Source organism: Paracoccidioides lutzii, assembly GCF_000150705.2.
Source record: "Paracoccidioides lutzii Pb01 unplaced genomic scaffold supercont2.14, whole genome shotgun sequence".
Taxonomy (NCBI): domain Eukaryota; kingdom Fungi; phylum Ascomycota; class Eurotiomycetes; order Onygenales; family Ajellomycetaceae; genus Paracoccidioides; species Paracoccidioides lutzii.
This window is the reverse complement of record NW_015440960.1, coordinates 741,401-766,676: the sequence shown is the minus strand read 5'-3', so window position 1 is coordinate 766,676 and position 25,276 is coordinate 741,401. Positions and strand designations below refer to the sequence as shown.

Below are 25,276 nucleotides of genomic sequence, written 5' to 3'. Positions count from 1 at the left end.
AGAAGGGAACGTGTAAATGGTGGTTTATTCCCGTACATTCTGCCCCTAACCGGCTCCAGTAGACGACCTCGTAATTTCATCCTTGTGGACTCTACCCAGAAACAACAGCCCACGGATCCTTCCTCTCTTGCGGTCTACGTTACCCCTCGGTGCTTCTAACAAGTTTGATGCCAGTTCAAGACAAATGTGTGCTCTCTCAGTGGGTATGATGAAAGAAAGGGAGCTGCCACGGAAGGGGGCCGATCCAATATTCAGTGAATTAACTAGTTAGTTATACGGCATGTGCTGTATCTGATCAACTGCAAGAATTACAACTAGCTCTTGTCAAAGCGTGTACAATCCTGGCAATTCCCATCCGCTGCACAAGATTACAAGATCAAGTAACATTTCTTTCTAAATGATCGAACAGCCACACGATCAGATCTATTGTGGCCAGAGTCAGAACTTCTGGTTTAGTTTCTGCTACCAAACTACAATCAAATATTGAAGTAACCGCGTGATTGAGGCCGCTTATTTTTCGTCTGAACGTTGGTCCAGCGCGACGACTGCACTCACCATGCATGTTTCTTACATATGCGACTGGAATACTGCTGACCGACTAATTTCCTCCAATTAAATATAAAAAATATTCCACCCTAGTAATTGTTAACCATCTCTGGGATTCAATTTAGGCAGTTCAGCATTTAACTATTCAAGCATACAGCGCTTACATGAATGAGATCACGTGCATAAACCTCCTGGATAGATTTCGCCCGCCTAGCTAGCTCGCTAAACTCATAGTAGTAATAGCATACGCGACCTAGCATTCCTCCTAGATTAATTCACCTATATAAACCCCATGTGTACTTTGACAATGATAACGGCAGTACTTCCTGGAAGGTTTTGATATGTTCGCTGACTGTGCCATAAGTGTAGTAGAAGAGTGCTAATTGTTGATAATGATTAAACAACGAAACAGGAAATCAAAATTTGTCTGGTGTCTTTCCCCACAAAGAAAATTCTAAAAGTTGCAGTTTCAATTTATCACTCTGTGAAATATAATCCATGATTACTTTTGATGTTCTGGGGCAATATAGTTCCGCTGACATCTGCGCCACTTTTTACATCTGGAACTATGCCCTGGGAACTACTTGAAGCATGAGCATGATTCATATTCAAAAGTGCCCTGAGAGCAGAGAGCTGCTTTAGGTGAATAACTCTCAGAGGCCTTGTGGAGAGTTTAAAAATCATGGTCTCTGCCACTTTCTTAAATCTAGCGCTATGCCCTGGGAACTACTCGGAAGCGTGGGCATGGTTTATTTTCAAAGAGCCTTGGGGACAGGTGGCCGTTTTAGGCGGATAACTCGGCCTTGTGAAGAGGTAAAAATCATGGTCAATGCAAATAATTGTGTGGAAGAAAGAAGATCTCTCTTAAGTTTTAAAAATATTCTAGGGATTAAAAATGCCCCGGGGTTATAAAATGTCTGAAGAACCATGGCATTTTCCGTGAACAGTGTGTTTTCCCTCAAGCTTAAAGAGCATCTCAGACACTAAAATGCCTCAGGACTATAGAATATTTCAAGAATCATGGCATTGATACTAAAATGTGGTCTTTCTTGAGATTAGACCGCATCCTAAGAACCAAAAATGCCTCAATAATCTTAAAATGTTCAAGGGAATCATGATATCTGAGATATACGTGGTCACCCTCAAGCAGAAAAGGTTCTGTTGGGAATTTTTAACCCCTGAGGTGGGGTGTTACCGTATCACCCTCCAAAAAAATGCCGTAGAAAGTAAAACAGCCCAAGGAGATACATAAATTGATGCACGTTAAGCATTGAAAGAAAGTGCCCCAGGAAAATATTTATACTGGGCGATTGTCTGTACCATCGCCGTCGCTTCTGTTATGCGCATATTTTTGAAAGAGATACGCCCTAGGAACAACACGTCCTATTGGAGTTATAACAAACGGAGCTCTGACGCTTAAACCCTGTATTTTACTTTTTATATTAATTTTACGTAGGTGGTAATTTAGGGGAAATCCCTCGCCCATTGTTCGCCCGTCGCCGCACGTCCTAGCATCAGTAAGCCAATCACTCAGCCTGAAGTCAAGGTTGTGCAAATATGTCTAAGGAAAGGAGGGTGGCCAGGAGATTAGTTGCACGTTCTCCTGCTTTTCCTTGGCTTTTTGAATACTGGAGTTCGTTCAGCGCATGAGATATGTGGAGTCAATAGAGCCCAGCTCACTCACTTCCGGTTCAGCTGCCTGGCTGCTCCTGAGTGCAGTCCGTTCAAAGGGCGTCGCTAGGCGGTTGTTTCAGTACCCGAGAGATCCTGGCTCACGAGTTCGATTTCGCAGCCAATGCATTATCCGGTTGGCAGTAGCCGATAAGGCGTTGCGAATCCATCGGGGCTTGCAGGAGGGACGGGGATCGCTGGAGGGGTTTTCAGGCCCGGCGCAAACCAGCAGCGGTAAGGAGCCTCTCTGTGGAGGTGGCATCACGTCTGACGGTCTACACGTCGCGTCGAGCAAGGGGCCCTGGACTGGACCTTCATCCACGATCCTCCATCAACATATGACGGGGCGCTGGGTTGTGCCGTGGATGGGTCACTGATGCCGGTAGGCGATTGTGAATGAGGGGGAAAATGGGAGATTTGATCTGTGTGGTTAGTGGTTAATGAAAGACGTGAGAGATGAACGCAGGTGCTCTGCAATACATCTTGCGCCATCGGCAAGTTTCCAGAGTTGGGAGCTTATGAAGCCAGGTGGACACTCTCCACGCTGATGTAGTTGTAAAACGAGAGACTGAATTTGATTGCAGATGCGCCCTGCGAATCTTGCGTGCTCACACCCGTACCAAGCCCTACTGTCCTCCGTCTACACCACTCCTCACACAAGGCCCTCAGCTCCACCATCGTCCAGATGCGCACCAACAAGATTGGACCACGACAATTCCTATACATAAGAAAGGTGCCGGAGATCACCGATCACCCTATGCGAATGCGGGAGCAATCAGACTGTACGACACGTCCTCCTGGCGTGCCCTAGATTCAACAGCCTTAGAGCGGAAACATGGGAAGACAGCGATGGAAGAAGGGGAAAGATTGGATCTCAAGGAGATCCTGACCACGCCTAAGCTAGCTAAGGCCGCAAGATTCATGATCTTAACTAGACTCCTCGGGCAACCGCTAGTGGGAAAGGGGTATATAAGGGGATCCTTTTCCAGGCCCCTGTTTAGAGCATCTTAGTATTTCGTTGAGATAGCTTACCTTGTTGGCAACGAACAACCGTTTATCTGCGCCTAGATTGAAGTCGTAACAGTTATAGAAATTTTAAATATATAACTTTAAACTCTTATTTTTTTTAAATATAAACTTAAGTATTATAATAAATAAATATTTATTAAAAGAAGAAGTATAAAGTTAAAAAAAAATCTATAGTTAGCTTAAAAGACATTTTAATAGCTGTGAAGATCAACTATATGCTTTGCAGATTTTTGAAGCAGTTAAACAAAAAGCTACAAGTTACTATAAAAGCAGAGAACACTACACTGTTGTTACTACAATCAATTACTTCTCATTGGAACTAGATATTCATATATAAATCTACAAGCCAGCTAGTGATTTTAAAATGCAATAACTAAGAATGTTGATTAAACATTTCAATTTTTGGTCATCTCAAATCGGATGGGCCGCTTATAGTGGGCCGCTCAGTGGTAGATTACGTTAAGGAACATGGCTGAATGATAAGTTACTGTGTTTACTATTGATACTTCACCTTATTTGACACGTGATCGGTGATATATCGGGCCGCAGCGAGCGAAGTGAACGGCCCCTCTTAAGTATGAAAAGTTGTTCACTTTCAAATGAAAACCTACCTTCATCCCAGTTCCAAGTCTAAATAAACATCAGGAGTTCAAAGTTGTTTTCCAGCATGTTTCACGATGTTTTTGTTGCAGCGAAAGACTGGGGACACTCATACGTGTGAAGTACAGCGAAAGGACATCTTATAACTACATCTTCTCGTTCTGGTGGCCTCTTGTCTAAGAGAGAAGCAGAACAAAATACGTAACGTATCTTCTCTGGATCAGCACAAGTCGAGGGATGCATGAAACGACCAACTTAAGTTTCGTGTTTAACCGGAGTTCTATTATCGCAAAGTTTGGCTGCCGAGCTTTTTCAAACCCGTGTCCCATGGATATGCACAAAGCAAATAATCTTATTTCTTAGGGTTGCTCCGGTCATTTGTTTTCTGTTTTTATCTCTCCCTTATCATGTGGAGATATACATATATCTCACATATATCCCTCCTGCTTCCATTGTGTTTAGTTTTTAATTTAGGTTGTGGTATAATTTTCGTTGTCAATATTATTACTCTTCTGCTCTTTATTTTGATAATTACCTAGTTAAATAACGTCGCTCACTGCTTGTACAGAGAGACCTCAAACGAGAATATTCGATAAACAGAATTACCTTTCTAACGATCTTTGTTTCTCTCCGTTTAAATGAGACCTTCATCATTCCCTCGAGGGGGGTTCAGGTAGTCTATTAGGCGTGGTCGTTTGAGCTGTATCTACCCGTCGGGGATAGGTTCAGATGACCTACACACAAGATGGCTTTGTCGGGATATTTGGATTATGAAATTGTGCGAGCGGGGGCCAGCTCGAAGCTGTCAAAGCTGTCGAGGCTGCTGTACCAGTCGAATAAGACAAGGCTGTTCTGGGCCATTGCTGGTGCGCTGCTAATCGTGATGTTAATATTTTCTAGTGGATGGCATCTCGTACGTATCTACTTAGGTACCTGAATATAGAGTTAAAATTCCACTGACATCATCTCAGATTTTTGGACCTCCTGATTTCTCTGTGCAGCATCCTACGCAGCCTGTAACTATGCTCGCGCAGGGTGAGATATCCCCCCTCCTCAAACCCTATTCGCCCAAGATGAACAAAAATGGCACATTCGCTAGTGGAGTTAAGAAGACGACCCCAAACTTCTATCTCATTATCCGGGGTAGCTGGAACGATACCAGAATTTGCAGGACACTATTCACATCCATGATTCTTAACTACCCACCGCCTACGGCTGTTTATCCGGACGATTCAACACCGAAAGAAGGGCAGGCAGAGCAGAGCGAATTAGATACGGCTCTAGTCATGTACAATTATCTCACAAAGAGCAACCATATGAAGGATGACGATATCCTTTTGATTGTCGACAATGACATTTGGTTCCAGCTTCCACCCGAAGTCATGCTTCAACGCTTCCATGAAATGCTGAAAAAAAGTAACGAACATTTGCGGCAAAGGTACGGTTCTGTACTGCGGAATATCGGGAAAGAGGCGGACATAAGCGTCCTCACATCAACTCAAAAGTACTCCCAACGCATAATCTTCGCCGCCGATAAGATCCGTCGCCCAGACTACGCATACGGTGTTTCAGGCCTCGCAGTCCTGAATTCCACCCTGGCACCGGACATCCATGGCCCGGAAACCGATTCTGGTAAAAATACAATCCAGAGTCGATCGAGATGGTTAAACGCAGGCTCCCTCATCGGCTTAGTGGGCGATGTGAAACTCTTGTATAAACGCGCAGCGGAAATAAATTCCAAAAATGTCACACCAGTCGACGAGCAGACAGTCCTTTCCCAAATATTCAAAGAACAGGAATATGTCCGAGAACTCGACAGAAGCATCTCTCTACCCAACTGGTACACTAAATTAGGTAGATTACTCGGTATCCTCCCCCGTGTCAACATCTCGAATATATTCGTAAATACAGATCCAGGTCGCCGCTTCGAATACTCTATCGGCCTAGACTACAAATCCAACCTCTTCTTTACCGCCTCCCACGCAGAATCAGACTTAGAATGGCTAACATACAACAACATCTCCCGACTCAACTCCCCCAAACTGACCCAAAGAGTACCCAACAAAGCCCCCCTCTATTTACCCAAGGATATATCCCGGTATACCAACCCGTTCAATCCGCCTGACCCATTGATAAAGGAACTAATGCCCCCCTACAACGAAACGGTCGATTACCTACCAGACCCCCAAAACACCACCTGGCACGCCATCCCGCTCGCCACAAACGTCCTCTCAGCTTCCATTCCCACCTTGCTCTGCACAAATCCAGACAACACAACCATGACCAGCGACACTCTCCACGCCTGGTGGGATAACATGTGGTACCACCCGTACTCCCGCCGCGCTGCTGCGTAAGTATATGCGGTCATCCCGCAGCGCGCAGGAGGCGGAGAAGGCGCTCTTTGGCTGGCCCGGAGCGACGTGGAATGTGCGTGGCGGCAAGGGGGGTCTGTGGACAGAGGATAATTTGTGGATGGATTGGTCGAGGACGTGTAAAGGGGTTGAGGAGCAGGTGTTTGGGGATAAGTGGGGGTTGTGGGGTGAGGAGTTGGGGTTTGATTATCAGGCGCCGGTTTTTAATAAGTTTGGGCTGCTGGTTAAGGGGAAGGAGCGGGCCGAAGGGGAGGATGGCAGGAATCGGGGGAAGAGACGGAAGAGGGATGGGAGTGGGTAGGGGATATGGAGTCGGTGGTGTTGGCTTTAATGACTGGAGTTTCTTCAAATATACAACGACTGTCTTGATTGACGAGTTGATCTTGACTCTTAAGAGGGGTTCGTATCGCTATTGCTTTCTTGCATATACTTTAAAACTGCTTTTCTATTATCTTTATGAAGATGCATGTATGCTTTTACCAGCCGGTTTTCATTCTTCTAGCTCCAATGCTTGTCAGTTCAAGAATGCCTGGCATTCAGTTGGTCGATCTCCTCATCCAAAACTTGTTTGGTAATTTGTGATTTGTTAAATCAGGTTAACTCCTCTGAACAGCTAGATATAGGTACTAGTAGATGGAGGGGAAGACCCTCCCTCAGCATTCGTCTAGCTAACCCCTTAACCCCTATCATATCTCCCACTGGAAACTCCAAAAGAGCAGCTACAAAATTCTAGCAGCCTCTGCAGAGTTGCAACCTGTTCTTCTGACAATTCTGAAATGAAGGATCAGGGAATCTGTCTGTGAGTACTCTCTTTTCCCATTAAGCTTAACAAATCCATCAAGTTCATCGTAAAGCTCTTGTAGTAGAAGGTGGTTCTAACTGATTGAATAGCAAAGGGTTTATTTGAACGATTGCCAGTAATTTCAATAACCAGATGCAATACTACATTGCAACTTCAAGAATCCTCTAAATGTAGCAGGAGAGTAAAAATGCAAAACTGGTAAACTCGAAGTCATCAGCTTCGGAAGCAACTTCAACCGAAAAAGGGGGAGGGGGCCTGCTCCCATATCCTCCATCTTTATGCTGTCCCAAGGCACACACAAAAAACTCCACCCTCAACCCAGATAGCAACGCACAACATATGCTTGAAATGGTATACAGACAAACGTGAACATAGCCATAAAAGAACAACTCGTCGAAACACATCATCCCCCGCCGCCAGCAACAGAACTACCCCTCCTCCTACCCTTCCCCAATGTCTCCCTAACAACTCTCAATATCTCCCTAACATCTTCCGTACTCAACCTCTCCTCCCGATCCTCAATAACAGTATCCAACAGCGCAAGAGCACCATAATCTGCCTCCTCATCGATACCTTCTTCTCCACCTTCCCCCTCTCCACCCTCCGCCCCATCAACCTCCATACTCTCTCCCGCCCCCTCACCACCACCATCTTCTCCCCCTCCCTCTCCACCAGCGCCTGAATCAAGCCCAACACCCAAATTCACAATCATGAGCACCTCTGCCTTCGTGAGCTGGAACGGCCGTAGTTGGTGGATCACTTCGTGTAGGGCGATGTCAAGGTCTGTGGACTGTGTTTGTGTAGCATCGGTTCCGCCAGTGCTGGTATCATCACCTTCACTTGAAGCATCTGGAGCTGTAAAGCTAGGGTACTTCAGCAGGTGCGGCGAGAGGCGTGTTACGTAGTCATGGAACTAGAAGGTTGGATTATTAGATACTTTCTCTCCTGGCACAACTTCCGTTTTCCCTGGCCGGAAAAATTTACAAACCTCCTTAACAACCGTATTATGATCCCGCAAATCTGGCTTGGGTATAGAATTTCTCGAGTTGGGCGGCGGGTTGGGAGGTTTCCGTGGAGGGTTCAATCTGAAATGCGCCAGCACCTCGACATTTGTTAGGATTGCGGATTGCCTGTCGAGGATCTGTATGTGCAAGGATTGGAAGTCAAATTAGTATATCCTTCTGGAAGACCGGAACTGCTATTTGTTTACCTTCATGATATTGTCTATGGAGTAAAGGTAATGCTTTGTTACAAGCAAATGCGTCGGGGAATTACTCCCGACTTTTTTGTTTCATATAACGCAGCTTGGAGTTTGGAGCGGAGGCTAGCAGAAAATGGCAGAGCTCAAAGGCGGTGAGACGCGCCTGTTCTCGCAAGACTCCCAGACAAGAACGACAGAATGAGCGATTGCGGAACGTTCGGAATTCATACAGTAAAGATAATTTATTCCCAATTACCACTACATCTACATATGAACATAATTTGCAAATTTCAAGTTTCAAAAAAGAAAAAAGAAAAATCTGTAATGAACCCTATTTCATCACCCGAGCACCCTTGCGCCCAACTATAAAACAAAAAAAAAAAAAAAAAAAAAAAAAAAAAAAAAAAAAGAGAGAGAGAGAGAGAGAGAGAGGAAACGCGAGTATACTGGAAGATAAAACAAGTTAAATTCCGAGAAGCATAGATCTCGCCATACAAATGCAAGCCTGTATGTGGGAAGAAAGGAAGAGAGGAAAAAAAGGGAACATAGCTTGACCATATAGACAAGCAAACATGATATCATACACAAATGGAAACGGGGCCGAGCAACAAGAACGACGGGGGAAAGAAAAAGGAGGAGAAAAAAGTGCTGCATTTCTCAAGCCTTACTCTTCTTCTTCTTTTTCTTCTCACTCTTCGACTCACCCTCTCCATCATCCTCTGTCCGTTTCCGCTTCTTCCCCGCCTCCTTCTCAGCAGCCTTAGCAGCCTTCTTCGCCTCCTTTTTTGCTTTCTTCAGATCCTTCTTGCTAACCGCGATCGGGTTTCCTTCACTGTCAAATGTAATCTCGCCCCGTTCAAGTTTCCGCTGATACCGGCTAATACTAAGACCAGCCTTGGCAGCCATCTTTTCCAGATCGCCAGCAGTGCCACTGGCACCCTCCTTTGCAGATTTCTTCGATTTTTCCTTCTTGTTCTTGGATTTCTTATCTGAGGAACTCTTCTTTGATTTCTTTGATTCCTCCTCTTCGGATTTTTCTTCTGAATCCTCTACGTCCGACAAAGGTGCGGCAACTAGTGTTTTGGACGAATTGGCTACGGGCTTCTCGTCATCATCTCCCATCTCAACATCTTCATCAGACTCTTCCTCACTCTCATCTTCGTCCTCAGGTTCCTTAACTTCCTCAATCAGCTTCTTTTCCTTCTTTTGTTTCTTCGACGATGATGCAGCTGCACCTTCATCCACTGCTAGCCCATCAGCATCTGGGTTATATTTTCTAGCTTCGTTGATCTCCCATTTCTTGGGCTGGGCGGTTGGAACGCCGTTGGGGCCGATACCGACACCTCTCGGCTTAAGGGATTTGCCCTCCATAGCAGCTAACTTCTTCTCAAGATAGTATCGCGATTCTATACCAAGGGCAGCTTTCTCTTCTTCGGTAGGTTCGTTACCGTCAGCATCGACTGGCCAATCAGTCAGGGCATCGACGCGAAGACCAATGGCAGCCTTTGCGGCCAAAATACGGGCCATCTTGCCCTTGTTCTTGCCAGTGGCCTGCCCGATAAGAGACGCGTGGTAGATAAGACCGTATTTTGGGGTGTCGTGTTTAGTTTTTAAGGCGCGAAAGAGCGCCTTTTCAGCTCCCAAAATCTGAATAGTACTGGCAGGGCTCTTGGACAGATTCACCAAGCTTCCAGCGTGCGCAATCAATCGAGCACCCACCAATTCTCCCACCAAGGCTGTAAGATTAGGGGCGATGGCAGTCATTCGGGCGGACAAGTAGTTTGCAAGTTGCTGGCGGTACTCTGAGAAACCAACAACTTCCTCTGCCAGAGCTTGAATATTGTCGAGATCTTCCGCGGAGATATCCGTACCCATGGACCGGTCCGCAGCACCCTTCACAGCTGTCTCAATTTCCTCCGGCAGAATATCAGAAAGGTCCGCATTCTCTGAGTTGGAACGCATGCCCATTTTCAGCACGACTTTGGCGTAGGCAATGTTATCGTTGAGAATCTTGGCAAGTTCGGGGAAATGCCAGCCGTACCATTCCTTCACACGCATGGCATAGGTGTTCAGTTCCTTGTCGAGGTCATCCAGCAGACCAATGGCCTGGACAATCATGGTGTCGATTTTGTCTGGTGAGAACTTGAGCTTGTGTCGGGCTAACGAGTGAGATAGACCCAATGACATCATGGACATATCGGATGGCAGAAGGCCTGGTATCAGAGAAGGAAGATGTTCTCGGATTGCTCGGTAGAGATCCGTGGTAGTGGAGTCCGCAATTGGCTGTATTGAGAGTCCTGGAATTTTGCCAATGGCATTTCCTGAATACGCACACAAAGTAATTGTCAGGACAGAGTTGATTTTCTGGCATAGAACCGAAGAGGAAATGCAAGCATACCAAGTTTTGGATCCGCAACAGCCAACGATACCTTTTTCTCATCTTTAATCGATTCAAGCAAATTAGCCAATCGAGGCGTGACCTTCCCCTCAACCAGAGCTGCGACTTCTTCTAGCGCCGTGGCCGCATTGTCAAATTTCTGGAAATTCTTCAATTTCATGCTACAAAAGCGCCGGGATGTCAGCAATTCACTGTTCTCAATGCAAGCTATATTCATGACCATATATTCCATTAAGCTTATTGCAGCTCAATTTCTGTACATAAGATAAAACTAATTGAACACAACACCCTCCCCACAGCAACACTTACAGGTTGGAGACGCCCTCCGCCGTTTGAGTCTCAGCCACTAGATCATCGCGCTTCAACAGCTTTTTATCCTTGGCCTTGAGCAGCGCATAACCGGCGCTCGTCTCCGTAAGGATAAACAGCGTCATGGCGGAGAGAGTAAGACGTGCGAGTGTGTCTTATATAATCTCTATTTAATCTTCACAACAAGATTTGCAGGAGAATTGGCCGCACACACAGCACCGGAAAGAGCGACCCTGACAGCAACCAGGCGCAGTTGCCCTGTAGAGCCGAGCAGGAGACACGGCACCGGCGGAATAGGAAGGAAGGTGCGATGCGTTGGGAAGCTTGACGCAGCTGTTTCCCAGTGTGGTTGGGGATTGTGCTCCTTCTCTTTTTTTTCTCGCCGTATTATTATTATTATTATTTTTTTTTTTTTTTTTTGCAGGAAATTTCGCAGGGAAAGAAGCGAATTCTGCGCTGTGGTTGGGCAAAATACAAAAGCGGAGAGAAGAAAAGGATTATGTAATATATCACGTGAAATGGAGCTGTAGGAGTGTGGTTAGCTGAATAGAGGTTAGCGTATTGATGACTCCTAGACCAAGAGCTGCAACAACAGAACAAGATGAACAAGATCTCTACTATATTCGATATTTGATATTTCGGGTCCGGTGCTCGGGGTATAGATTGTATTATAGCTCGCAATGGAGGGCTTGTTCTTCAACGTAAATGGCGGGTATGTTATATTACAATGACTGCAGTTTCTGTTATTCCCGTTTACTGACCACTTCCAGGTATATCGAAGGTCTTGTCCGCGGTTATCGAAACAGCCTGCTCACCTCACAGAACTATGGAAACTTGACCCAATGTGATACTATCGATGGTATGTTATTCCTTCACCGGTTCCTGTAGGTGATGTTTACTATTTTGCATTTGCAGGGGAAAAGTGAAGAGCTATTTAAGAATTTGCCAAACTAACAAGATGATCATCTCCTGTTTCCCCGGAATGCAGATGTCAAGCTCCAGCTGGGTCCGGCCTACGGCGATTTCCTTGCTTCTCTTCCCCCAAACCCCTCCACCTCCTCCCTCGCTGGCAAAACCACAGAAAAGCTAGTGGCTGAATTTCGCTACCTACAAGCCCAGGCCACAGGCTCCATCGCTAAGTTCATGGAATATCTCACCTACGGCTACATGATCGATAACGTCGCCCTGCTCATCACAGGCACCCTTCACGAGCGGGATACGCGTGAGCTGCTCGAGCGCTGCCACCCTCTCGGCTGGTTCGAGACCATGCCGGTCCTCTGCGTCGCCACCAACATCGAAGAACTCTACAACTCTGTCCTGGTCGAGACGCCGCTGGCCCCTTACTTCAAGGGCAGTCTGAGCCACCAGGACCTGGATGAGTTGAATATTGAAATTGTCCGGAATATGCTGTACAAGAATTACCTGGAGGACTTTTATCGGTTTGTCAACTCTGAGCCGGGACTAAGGGGCACTCCGACATCGGAAATAATGTCAGAGGCTCTCGAGTTCGAGGCGGACCGTCGCGCTATAAATATCACGCTTAACTCCTTTGGAACGGAACTGTCTAAGGCGGAGCGGAAGAAACTATATCCTGAATTCGGGAAACTGTATCCCGAAGGCTCACTGATGCTGTCGCGGGCAGAAGATCTTGAGGGGGTTGCCTTGGCTGTAAGCGGTGTTGGGGATTACAAAGCTTTTTTTGACGCTGTGGGTGGTGTTGGTGGTGGGCTAGGGAATATGGCTGGTGGCGGTAGCAGTGATGGCAAGAGCTTGGAGGATATGTTTTACCAAAAGGAGATGGAGATTTCGAAGTTGACTTTTACACGGCAGTTTACCCCGGCCGTCATCTATGCATGGGTTAAACTTAGAGAGCAGGTATGTCTCATGTCACTCACACAAACTCTCTCTTGTTTTTAGTCTGAAGTGCTAACGTTTGAGTGCCTTCAGGAAATTCGAAATATTACCTGGATTGCGGAGTGTATTGCTCAGAATCAGAAAGAACGGATAGGAAATTATATTAGCGTATTTTAAACCTTTTTCATTGCACTTTTCATCTGGGGTTTGCTTGTACACTTTGTCTTTTTTTTGTCCGCTGGTGTTCTTCTGTTTTTCTGGTTTGTTGGGACGGATCCATTATATCATGGCATTTCTGTTTATCTATTTCACGTTTGTGCCGCATCTTAATACAACCACCATGCTTACCGATACAGTTGTCTTATAACACCCCTCCAGAGAGGGATATCAGATCCACCTCCAGCTTCTATGGGACATAAACCCCTTAGAAAAAGGTTTGAGGAATACTAACTACTATTCACACACCTCAGCACTAGATTGCTAAAACTTGCAAGGTGAAAGGCATTTTACGCAAATCTTCCTCCATGGGTCAGGTTATGGAACCGCCTTCTAACTGCCAGCAGGTGGTGGTCTGGATATTTTAAAACGGGGTTTGAATGCACTGGGTGTAACTGAGAAGGCGGGAAGATGCTATATAACTGACAATGCTCAGTCATAATTCAACCTCGGAACATAACCCAGAAGGGGATTTGCTTACCACTGCCATTGTAGCATTCCAAGCCTAGACAAGGAATTGGGGGTGGAGACTCGGGAAAGACGGGCAAAGATGCAGTTAATAAAACCTATGATGCCAGGTAAAATAGCTGCTTTTACTATTCACCCGGTCCAGCAGGGAAATCTGCAGGCTGGGTTACTCCTTGATCTGCTGTTTTGTGCTTATCAACCATTCTGATCCTCAGCGACTACATATTGTGTGGTCTGCGTTTCAGAATGTTGCCAATCCCCAATACTGGATGAACCAATGAAGTACGAACAAGTTGAAATGAACTCTTTGTCATATCAAGGGGGAGTTTGCTATTTCTATATCTAAGGTGACTCTTTCTGGAATTACTTCGTTGTCCATTCTCATATCCTGCCTTACCACTCAGTAGAATGCAGGTATGGATATCTTCCACAATGCATAGAGGTTAAAGCTGGACACTTGCGACTTGAAGGAAGTAGGTAAAATGATAAGGTGTACGGAGTAACTATGGTGTCATCAATTGGTTCTCTCCGACCAATATTTTGGCAATTCCCATTGCAAGCTCAAGCTCATATGTTCGCTTTTGAGCCTCTGATTATCTTCCAGTAAATTTCAACCACCACGCCCAGTTGGCATTCAGTCCAACGCGCGGCGATCGACAGCATGGTACATTGGTGGCCCCGTGGTTCAGTGATAGGGGGGAGTGGACATGGTCAAGGCATCTTAACGGAACCCTCCATAACGTCCTCTCTAGCCACTGAAGCCGGCTCTGCCGTCTCCCGTGGTGAGACTGATAGAACGTGGGACTACAACCTGTGTCCGAGGACAACCAAGACAATCAAAAACAACCGAACTTAACAAATTGCCTGAGCAAATTGACTATTGCCCAATCATAAACAGGCAATCTATCAACGTGGTCAAGGTCTCGGATTGGGCTGAGATGTTCGATTTTGCGTCCCTCCCGAGGTCTTGATGTCCACTATAGTTTAATTACTTGGTGGCTGTCTTAGAACTCATAGCTGTCGTGACATTGTCCCATATTTGAGGATCTTCTTATTGATTGGCTAGAGGCCGCAAAAACTAGTTATTTGGCTGGGGTCTTTATTCACTAACTTACGCTTAACGCCCCTCATCAAACGAAGCCGAAATTCCCTAGTATTAGCAGTTCTTTCACTTCAAACATGGCTACCAGCAACCCCCGGTCGATCGTCTGACAATGACATTTTACCATGGGAGCCAAACGCTAGGTGCTTCACAGGAGTTGTTAAGTGAAAGCCGACTGCACCATCCTCAGAACTAGTGTTGAACATCAGATCACTCAACCCCTGGCACCTGACGGATGGACTGTAGGAGTCAGCTTTTTTTAAAAAAAAACAAATGAGGAGAACATGATCTTCAACGCATCACCACGGGGTACTTGCGATGGAATTCCGGGTGAAAATGGAGGGTGCTGAGCATACAGAACTGGCCTGAACTTTGATCTCCGAATTATGATCTTGACAGCTATTCGTGCCTGCAGAATCAACAGCTCTATTGTCTATGAACTATGCAGGTAACAGATGCTGATCTGCCTGGCCAGTTTTGCTGTTGAATTCTGATCCGAACAAGCTTTTATGCTTTTTAAGACATCTTCCGGTCGATAACATGTCCAGCTTACCATTATATGGTTCCTGGTTCCTGTTGTATGTAACACACATTGAGGAGTGATCCTATCTGTTCTTTTGGAATTCGCGGCATTTACAGCGTACATGTGTTCAGTGTAGCCAAAAGAATCACAAGAGATCAAAGACACACTTGGCTCCAGAAGCCCAATGCTGACTCCCAGGGTTGCTCAGGCTGGTTTCTTCGGTTTCTCTTTGCTTTTTCACCCAATTGCTATGGAAAGTTGGCTTGTGAGCATGTTATTATTTTTCATGCTGATGTGACTTTGGCCACCTAACTATGATTTCTCTCATTCCTCGTTGACCCTTGAGAGGAGCATTTTGAACCTAGGAAGGTCATTGTGATTCGCCATTTTTCGCCCATCCCGCAGATCATCATCTATATTATTATGAGTTCAAACGACGAGAGCGGGAGCGTCATTCCATCATAACTCATCAGATTTTAGGTAACATGAACGGCTGTGCAGCTATTCGGCCTCATGCTTCGTCGATCTAAAATTCTGCATTTTAACGAATGATCAAGTGTTGCTGATCAGTGATCACCCTTTCTTTATTAAATCGCTAGACTTTGGTCTCGGGTGATTCCAAGGGCCTCTGCGATGGAGTTGTTGTCACACAGTGAGTGTATATAAATGACGGAGACCAGCAGGCCCCGCATCATATATCTCACTCTCCCTCTCTCCCTTGCTCGTCTCATTCCAATATTGCTTTCATTCTCGGCAAATTCGTCGTTTGAAAAGAATATCGCCCAGCTTTAAACGCTCATCCCAGTTCCGAGCGTTTGATATCCGTGAACCTTTAGCTTTTGAAAACCTGCCCACAGATACCGCGCAACACCCTTAGCAATGAAGTTCTGGGTTGCTTCTGCCGCCTTGGCCCTCGCTGGATCTGCTTTTGCCGTTCCAACCCCCATAGTTCCAGGGCTCGCACAGGTTCCAGGAGCTGGAGCCAAATCACCTGCCGAGGGCGCTCCTTTGAACATGGCCGACAAAATCATCCCCATAGTGAGCAAACTTCTTGGGTCTGAAGTCCTGGGCTCTCTACAGCGCTCGGGCCTCCCTGGAAACGGCCTTAACCCAGGTAAAGGAAACGGCCTTACCCCAGGTAAAGCACCCAGACAAGATGATGAGGATGGAGATGAGGCCTCGATGCTGTCCCGCAGACAAGACGATGAAGGTGGTTCTGGCGAAGATTCTCAGATGGTCCGCAGGCAAAATGATGATGATGACGATGAGGCCGCGATGGCCCGCAGGCAAGATGATGATGATGAGGATGAGGCCGCGATGACGGCCCGTAAATTGTAAGCTTTCCCGCTCGGTCAATTGATCTATATATCGATGTGTTCTAAAATTTTTTTTATTAATGATGTTTACGGTTATTAGCCTTTAATAATCTTTGGCACATGGCTCTGGAAAATGACCATCACCTTTTCGACTGGCTTGATAATCTCTCTATCGAACCAAGATTTCTTTGCGCACCGCGATTTTGAGAGCAGTGTTCCTAGGGTGAACCGCAAAATTATGATCTCATTGTGTCCTAACCAATATGCCTTTCACCTCTCCTTTCCTCCCACCTTTTCGGTCCGCGTAAGGGTAAGGCATAGACACACTGTGATGTGGGCTAATTTTGGTGCTGGATGGAGAATGAATCAAGGACCGTCTTTTTTTTCTTTCTTTTCTTTCTTTTTTTCTTTTTTTCTTTTTTTTCGTTGTTAATCTTTCAGATGTTTCTTTTTATAGCTACCTCATGGATTTCTAAATATTATAGGAGATAATCTGATGTTTTTTGGATCTCTTTTTTTTTTTTTTAAATTGAGGTTGATTGTAGTGCCTCGGGATGTGATTGATCACTCTCAATGAAAGATGTTGATATTTCTATCAATGGTTTAATTTAATCTTCTATTCTAGTCTGCTGGTTGGTATGCATGATATCATTTCCTGAGCTAACCTTTGTAGTTATTATTCCTACTTTATTTCTTGCCAAAATCTGGGAATGAGTGGTGTTGCAAAGAACCTCTTCCCTGTCTGTCTCTTATCCCTTCTGCTAACATCGCTGAGAAAAGAATTCTGAACAACGTATTTATTTCAATATCAACTGCGGCAGTGGCCTCTTCAATTTGACCCTTGTAGCCCAGTTAAAAATCATATACTTGGGATAAAATAACTATTGGTGCCTATGGTGGAAAAACATTTTTTGAAGACTTCAATTAATTTTACCTGCTTATTTCCAGAGAAATCGTTCCTGGTTCCGTCTCAGGAGTCATTGTTGGATGGCATGTTGGTGCTCTTTTCATTATATCACTACAATGAATCAGATTTGAGCTAATATAATCATTTCCTGTTGTGTTCGATGAACTGGACATGTCCACCTATTTGATAAGCTTGGGTTCTAATATCGTTGGTTACTCATCCAACATGTAAATTTTTCAAACGTGGAATTCATGAGATTTGGCTGTCGTGGCATTTAAATAAATGAACTGATCTGCCATCGCCTGTCAGAGATTATATTGATAGTTTTGTACCATTACACTTTCTCATTACCTTTGGTCTCTGAGCATTTCATCCAGCTCCCCCCCACCCCCCTGGGGTGTATTATAACCCAAGAAGAACGGTGGACCTAACTCAGAGCAAGTATGTATCCTCTTTGCTTGCTTCATGTCCTAATGTCCTTGCTCATCTTTTCTTCAGAATATCAGATAGCAGGAGATATTCGATTCCAAACCTTCCGATTGTGCCTCATCACGGATTTGTGATGATGCAAGTTCCCTGAAAATGCCGGAGTTTACGAATACTTCTCTGGAGGTTCTCCAGAGCATCGAGCAGCAGGAGCTCTTGGATTTAGTGGGCTGGCTTGTTAGGGAGGATTAAGTTCCTGTCTCCAATGGCCCCAATTGTGGTTTGCGGGTTGCCTTTAGCTGAGATTTTCTCTCCAAAGGTGTTGGCTCGCTTCGACGATAAATTGATTCAATTCCGAACCTGCCGAGGATTGTGGATGCGTGACCACTTGGAGAAAAGACGCAAAATGTTGGAGGATGGCCAGGAGGCATTTCTAGGGCGATGAACTGGAGCACGGTTTAAGGGGACATCCTTCTGTCTCAAAATAAGTTGGGAAGTGGCATTTGGCTAGTTAATGTATGCAGCTGTGAAATGTTAGAATGGACCATGGTATTGGGGGAACGGTTATGATAATAATGACATTATGACCCCAGACAAATCCATCCATTGAAACCCAAGATTCGTAGTTGGCTCAGCTCTGATCCTGTTTGCCCTCTCCCGCATCTTCCTTCATTATCAACGCTATGCGGCACCGGGTCCGAAGATCATAGATTTATATTGCGCGCGTGATGAAAATATAGGCATATTCTGCTACTCTCACTTGCAACATGACTGTAGGATGGTTTAATCATTTACTATTGGAAGGAAAATCTGTTGGGCATACGTTGCCCGGGCTATCGCTTCCGCCGCACGTGATTAGTGTATAGAATTTGTGGGATGGTTGAATCTCTCATATTGGGAGGCCTAGCTAGCTATCTAATATACGCTATATCACGTGCGGCGGGGCGGCCGCCCGGGCAACACACGCCCAACACCCCCCCACGCACCAAACGTGCGGGATATTATGTCCTCCGCGTATTCAAATCTAGCTATCCTATCCTAGATGTCAACTGAAACACGCTACATACAAGATTTTGCTAGAATGAACTATTTTCCTTGTGAAAGACCTAGCAAACTGATAAAATGTTTAAATGCCACTGTGCCTAGGGGTTTTGTAAGCCCGTCTGCCGCCATATCCTCTGTAGAAACGTGGTCAATCAAAATCACCCCCTCATTCAATTGCGTACGGGAATAGTGGAATCTAGTGTCAATATGCTTGCTGCATGCGGTAATCACTGCCATGGTGGTGAGATCAATTGAACCCTTATTATCCACTCTAATCTGCAGGGGGTCCTTCATAATAAATCCCATATCCAACATCATATTGTGAATCCACATAGCCTCATGTACAGCTTCACTAAGCGCTACGTATTTGGCTTCATTAGAGCTCAAAGATACGCAAGATTGCTTAGAAGATCGCCATGAAATTGGGGCACTCACTAGCAAGAAGATGAAACCTGATGTAGATTTCCAATCACCATTCAGGGGTCCTGCCCAATTGGAATCTGTATATCCAATGGGTGTAAATGTAGCATTTGGGAATTGAACGTGCTCATGATTGTCAGGCCCCTCATATGAGATGCCTAGATCACTCATTCCTTTCAAATAGTGTATGACATGGAGTAGAGCTTTCCACGCCTTGGGGGTGAGAACAGTGTTTTTCTGCACTAGAAGGGATGCCGCACAAGTGATATCCAGATGTAATTTGACTGTGAGATATTGTAAGCAGCCAATGCCATGTTGATAACACTGTTTTGTAAAACCAGCTTCTTTTTCAGAGACAGGAGAGTCGTCAATTCAAAGTCCTTCTTCCATTGGCATATGAATGGTGACAGCATCCTCCAGGTGGAAATCTTGCACTAAACAATTGATATACTGTTTCAGTGTCAATTTGATTCCGCCATCCTGGTGACATTCAACCTTCATACCCAAATATTTTGATGGCTCTTTGAGATCTTTGATCTCTAACTTGCTCACTAATGTTTCTACTAACCAATCAGTGTCCACAGGCTCTTCCACCATTATGTGAAGATCATCAATGTAGATTGTCATATAGAGGTGCCTACAGGTCATATGCCGCCATAGGGTGGGGTCATAGGGGGACGGGGCAAATCCATTCTCACGCAACAATGCTGTCAAGTAATCGTACCAAATCTTTGCTGCCAGATCCAATCCATATAGAGATTCTTCCACAGCACAAACCAATGTCCGTGGAGCTCCTGCTTCAAATCCAGTGGGCTGTCTCATATAGATCATTCATCCCAGTCAGCCATGAAGATACACCATCACAATATCAACTTGACATAGTGTCCATTCTTTTTTCACTGAGATCGCGAACATCATACAATTCGTAGTGTCATTAACCACGGGGGTGTATGTCTCTTTGTGAGATCCCTTTTTCAATCAATTACCACACACTACCCAGTGAGATTTTCATAATATCCCGTCCGGATCAGTGTTGGGGTCATTCAGGCGATCTTTTTCAATGAAGATCCAACAGCCTGGTGCCACTGGTTCATCTGTGGGGACATCTGATCTCAGGATTAGGGTCCAGGTTTTCTGTTGTTCAAGATCTGCGATCTCATGTTGCATTGATTTCTTCCAATATTCTTCTACACCTGGTCAATTCACGGCATCCTTGTATGTCTTTGGCAATGAATCTGTGATAGGAGAAGGGATGTACATAGTGAACAATTTCACAGGTCTTATCCATTCAGTGTCTTCAATTTCGGGAACTTCACCATCCTCAACCAAGTAGGTTGTAGGATTGGACGCTAGTCCTTCAACATTTGTTTCATTCATACACTCTTTTGAGGGGAAAATCACATCGCTGGTGATCAGGAGCTTGTCTGTCGCAGGATTCCACAAATGAAAAATCAATTTACCATGAAAACCAATAAGCTTATATGATTCCACCCTGGCAGACAGCTTATCCGCGGGTTTTTGTGATCTGTGGAGGTGAGCATAAATGTCTGATCTGAGCTCACGGAAGTGCAAAACCTCTGGTGGGATGTTTAGGAGTGCAGAGAACAGGATCATATGAGGACAGTGTATGAGCTGCAATTCATCCATAGTATCTGTAGGCCAAAATTTTGAATTATACAAGACAGTGGAAGTAGGTGTGTTGTTTGTGATTGACACTACCATTTCCAAAATATCCACTCAGAACTTCTTAGGGATATTCTTTCCTATAAGGACTGCCCTGGCACGCGCCATGATCATATGAATGCCGCGCTCTGATACGCTGTCTTGGTGGGGGGAATGAAGGGTCGTAGACTCCCAAATCATCCCCTGACTGGTCATAATCATAGACATCTTATTGGAATGGAATACGCTGTCAATATCCATTCTCACATACACAGGCAGGGTGAAACTGAGGTTTTTCATGAATTGGACCCAGTGGCTGTAAAAATCGACAGCTTGGTCCTTCACATGCAAAAAGTAGATCCACCTATAACAGGTGGCATCATCAGTGATTAGCATGTAATATTTCATCCCCTGGTGGGATTCAACAGGGTGATCATTCATCTCATTGAGCATCTTGCCTCCGCCTGCAATATCAATATGCATGCATTTCATCACTCATAGTGCCTGTGGCATCAGGGTCTGCGAGTATTTTCATGTCATTCTGGCTTTGACGCAGGCGTCACAGAATAGTCCTGATTTGAGGCCTTTGATTCATACGCCTGATAGTGGATTCTTTGTCAAAGTGATTATCGCCCCAACATGAATATGACCCAGGTCAACATGCCATTCCATGAGGGTTTTCAATATCTTATTCAGTTTATCACCAGATTCATTGACCATCACCATCACGTCTCTGTATATGTAGGATTGGGCGGTGAAGTTGACCGCTTTGGACGCATGGTGAATGTCAACTTCTGATTCTCATTCAATGATCTTGTATATGGAGCTTTGGGGCGTTCGGATCGCGGTAAATATGACACCATTTGGCGCTCGAATAATGAAATAAGACAGGGTAGATGGGGATAATTCAAATTGGAAACCCTGGTCTTCTAGCTTCGCGAATGACAACAGGTTGACAGTTAGATTTGGGATCCAATGGACATCTCTTACCATGATATCCCCCCCATCTGATTCTAGGAGGATATCCCCAACTTCCTTAACCTGTCCCTGTCCTCCGTCAGCCATATTAACTTTGAGATTACCTTCAAAAGACACTGTACGTATCATCGAATGCTTCTCACCACTCATATTGAAGCTGGCACAGGTATCCAAATACCATGGTTTGGATGATATCTCAGATGACACAGATAGTGTGATCATGGCATTGGCACTAGGTTGAGAGGCAAGGAGATCTGGCATCTTCTTGTTGTTTTTGTCATCCTTATATCTATCTTTCCTCTTATTATTCTTCAGTTTCTGTCCACCACTATTCTCATCAGTATTCTTGATGATCTTATCCTTATTCACTTCCCTCCATCAATTGGTCACTAACTCCAGGTGCTGGCGCCAGCAGGTCTTATTTGTATGTCCTACACAGTCACAAACATTGCATTTTGAGGCAGTAGTCAATGTATTGAACTGCTTGTTATTGCCATTCATGGTGGCAGCATTTGCTTTAGAGGTCTTCAGATGATCAGACTCTTTTGTCTTGCTTGTACAATTGGTTAACTGCTTCATCAAATCATCAATATCCATGTTCACAATTGGATCTTGACCAGTTGTGTAGAAGTCATCAAGACAGGTCTTTACAAATGCCTTCTGATGATCACATAGGCCAATAAGGAAAAGATTGTGATAAAAATCATCATCTTGTGTGGCTAACTCCTTATGCTGTGCAATCAGGTAGTGAAATCTTCTTTGATAGGCAAGATAGTCATTATCCTTGACAGCAAGGTTTGAGAGCTCCTTCATGACATTCATATGTTCCTCTGCCAATGAGACAGTGTATTCCTGACTGATCTTCTGCCATAGGGCAGCCGCGTTATCTGGTTCTAATACTCCAATTGTTGTATGTACAGGTCCCAGTAGAGACTGCAACATTCAACAGTATAAGGCCTTTGTACATACTGTCCAACACTCTTTATCTAACTGGTTGATGCCATATTCTTCAGGTGGTTCATGTTGGTTTTTCATAAGGATATCAGTGACGCCAATAACCTCCACGTCTGCCAGGATGCCAATCCTCCATGCTTGATAGTTGGTTCCATCAAATGTCATCACAGTCTTCATATCCATCAAAGCTTGCACCTCCTTATGATATTCACGTATCTCCTGTTTTAGGGTATACGCAGGGGTAGTATCACTCATATGGGCGTTCTCCTGCGCGGTCATCATCTGTTGACAAAACATGAGAAGACCAGCCGCGGTCATCATGATCATGCCATTGGCATTGAGGGTAGGAATTGAGATAGGGCCAGGATTTGGGCTAGGGGTCTCATCATCCTCTGATTCATCGCGTACAGGCCCTTTCCCTGTATCATGGGTTGAGATGACTTCTTCCATTGCTTCTTCCACTAATGCATATTCAGTTTCTCCTTCATCTCCTGAGATGGGCACTGTATCCACTACACCTTCTTTGTAGAGTGTAGGGAATGTCTCTTGGGCCTTTGAATGAGAATGTAGAGATCTCTTTCATTCTGATTGAGGAGTAGGGGGTAATCTACTCATCTAGACACAAGACTTGAGTATCCTCAGATCAAAAATTTAAGAAAAGAAAGAAAATCAGGAAAAAGAGAAAAATGATGTTTTGTTTTGATTCCTTCACGGACGTGATCGCTTTCTCACAACAGAGAGTATCCCCTTGGGATCTTCTGATTTTTAGTGTAAAAAGAGCGTTTTTTTAAAGGAAATCTAGTCGAACTCATCCAATATCGCGTTGGTTGCAGCGTATTCTAATTAAAACGTCTTCTTTTGCTTAAAAAACTGCTATCCGGGCCATAACCTGTGGGATGGTTGAATCTCTCATATTGGGAGGCCTAGCTAGCTATCTAATATACGCTATATCACGTGCGGCGGGGCGGCCGCCCGGGCAACACACGCCCAACAGAATTAGCTTAGCTTCTCCCTATTTACCACAAAATCTAATCTATTTTGTCACGTGCGGCGGCAGTTTCAAATATTAAGCGCAAGGGCGGATCCGTAATCGAGGGCCGCGCTTGGAAATCAGTCACATGTTTCTTACAAATAGAACCGAATATCCAATATCCAACCTCTGACCAAAGTTCATGAACCTCTGGAAAATAAGAAATAATCTTGAAGGATCCAATAGTTCGTTCTAGACACGCAGGAACTGCACAAACTCGGTTGGTTTTACCAAACCTAGTACAGAGATACGGATCAATTCCCTGGCATTGAAAAAAATATGCCAAGACTCAACTTCGGTGCACCAGAACCAACCCCGAAAATAGCCCAGAGTAATATGCCAAATAAAATAGGTACGATGGCAAAAATTATATCAGTATGAATGAATCAAAAGGAAGGAAATAAAATAAAAAACGCATTTAAACACCGGACATCTCCACCTCTAAAGCTCCAGCAGTAACAATAACGTCATCAATGTCCTCTTTCCGGCACAGGAAATCTGCTTCATCGAAATCGCCCCGCTGTGTCATTGGAATAACGATGGTATTATGATTCTCCGGCCCACAGTCTGGTGCTTTGTGTTGTTGTCGTTGCTGCTGTGGCTGATGATGGTGTTTGTGATATCTGCCAACATTCTGTCGTAGGGTTGGATGCAGCTTTGGGCGTGTCGACGGTAACGACGAGGACGAAGGGGAAGACGGAGGATGCGAGGAGAAAGGAATTTTGGATTTCCACATGTGGCTAAACCCGTGTGGGAAGAGGGGGGAATAATCATCTCGCTTATCTTCGTCATCTGAATCTGCCAACTCGGGTGAGAAGGGACGCTTGTTTGGGTTTAAAGCTGGAACTGTAGTGTGGCCAAAGCATGAATACGCTGAGCGCAGGCCAATGGACGGCTGCTCGTCTAGCAATGAGGGGTTGTGAATTGCCTGGTCTGATTCTGCAGTCCGTGAGAACCTCTGGACAGCATAGTTGCCGGTTTTCAGCACACCGCAGGACGGTGCCAGTTCTGCATATGAGGTAGTTCGGGTATGATGGGATGTTGTTGGAGCATTTGAACCAGAGGGGTTTGCCGCTGTGTACGAATGTGATATGAATATTCCCGTGCTAGTTTTTGGCAGTGTCGTTGTGGTTGTTGTCTTGTACCCCTCTGGCACTGATTTGCGAATGCGCATGCCGACGGTGAGGAGGGAGGACTGGACTTTGTGGGGAAGGGAAGGGGAGGGGGAGTGGGTTGGTGCGGAGTAATTGAAATGAGAGCAACCGTCGGGGGCGGAGGTGGCGTTATTAGCGAAGTAATTGGTAATGGAAACCTGAAAGCGTCGTCGCTTGGAGGTGGATGTGGAGGCAGAGGTGGAGGGAATGGGAGTAGATTGATCATCCATGATGGTTGGCAATAGGTACCTAGATGTGTGCTAGGATGACGCTTCGTGGCGATGTAGCTATGAT

The 25,276-nt window shown here is 45.1% G+C and overlaps 6 protein-coding genes across 6 annotated transcripts; 4 read left to right on the top strand and 2 right to left on the bottom strand.

The window, feature by feature from the left end:
• Positions 1-2,192: 2,192 nt before the first annotated feature.
• On the top strand, positions 2,193-3,298 carry PAAG_05500 (hypothetical protein; the record flags this gene model as incomplete). The annotated part of the gene is made up of 3 exons (XM_015845594.1): positions 2,193-2,578; positions 2,802-3,182; positions 3,286-3,298. 3 exons carry the CDS (start codon positions 2,193-2,195, stop codon positions 3,296-3,298), a joined length of 780 nt encoding a protein of 259 aa, XP_015699820.1.
• Positions 3,299-4,591: 1,293 nt separating this feature from the next.
• PAAG_05499 (hypothetical protein) lies at positions 4,592-6,519 on the top strand (the record flags this gene model as incomplete). The annotated part of the gene is made up of 3 exons (XM_015845593.1): positions 4,592-4,759; positions 4,818-6,196; positions 6,222-6,519. 3 exons carry the CDS (start codon positions 4,592-4,594, stop codon positions 6,517-6,519), a joined length of 1,845 nt encoding a protein of 614 aa, XP_015699819.1.
• A 904-nt stretch (positions 6,520-7,423) lies between these two features.
• On the bottom strand, positions 7,424-11,053 carry PAAG_05498 (nucleolar protein NOP58; the record flags this gene model as incomplete). The annotated part of the gene is made up of 6 exons (XM_002792723.2): positions 7,424-7,933; positions 8,009-8,161; positions 8,296-8,363; positions 8,890-10,542; positions 10,620-10,780; positions 10,929-11,053. The coding sequence occupies 6 exons, from the start codon at positions 11,051-11,053 to the stop codon at positions 7,424-7,426; spliced, it is 2,670 nt and encodes an 889-aa protein (XP_002792769.1).
• A 555-nt stretch (positions 11,054-11,608) lies between these two features.
• On the top strand, positions 11,609-12,959 carry PAAG_05497 (vacuolar ATP synthase subunit d; the record flags this gene model as incomplete). The annotated part of the gene is made up of 4 exons (XM_002792722.2): positions 11,609-11,640; positions 11,699-11,787; positions 11,917-12,803; positions 12,876-12,959. The coding sequence occupies 4 exons, from the start codon at positions 11,609-11,611 to the stop codon at positions 12,957-12,959; spliced, it is 1,092 nt and encodes a 363-aa protein (XP_002792768.1).
• Positions 12,960-15,970: 3,011 nt separating this feature from the next.
• Positions 15,971-16,429, top strand: PAAG_05495 (hypothetical protein; the record flags this gene model as incomplete). Its single annotated transcript, XM_002792720.1, has 1 exon — positions 15,971-16,429. One exon carries the CDS (start codon positions 15,971-15,973, stop codon positions 16,427-16,429), a length of 459 nt encoding a protein of 152 aa, XP_002792766.1.
• Positions 16,430-24,246: 7,817 nt separating this feature from the next.
• On the bottom strand, positions 24,247-25,212 carry PAAG_05494 (hypothetical protein; the record flags this gene model as incomplete). The annotated part of the gene is made up of 1 exon (XM_002792719.1): positions 24,247-25,212. The coding sequence occupies one exon, from the start codon at positions 25,210-25,212 to the stop codon at positions 24,247-24,249; it is 966 nt and encodes a 321-aa protein (XP_002792765.1).
• Positions 25,213-25,276: the final 64 nt, after the last annotated feature.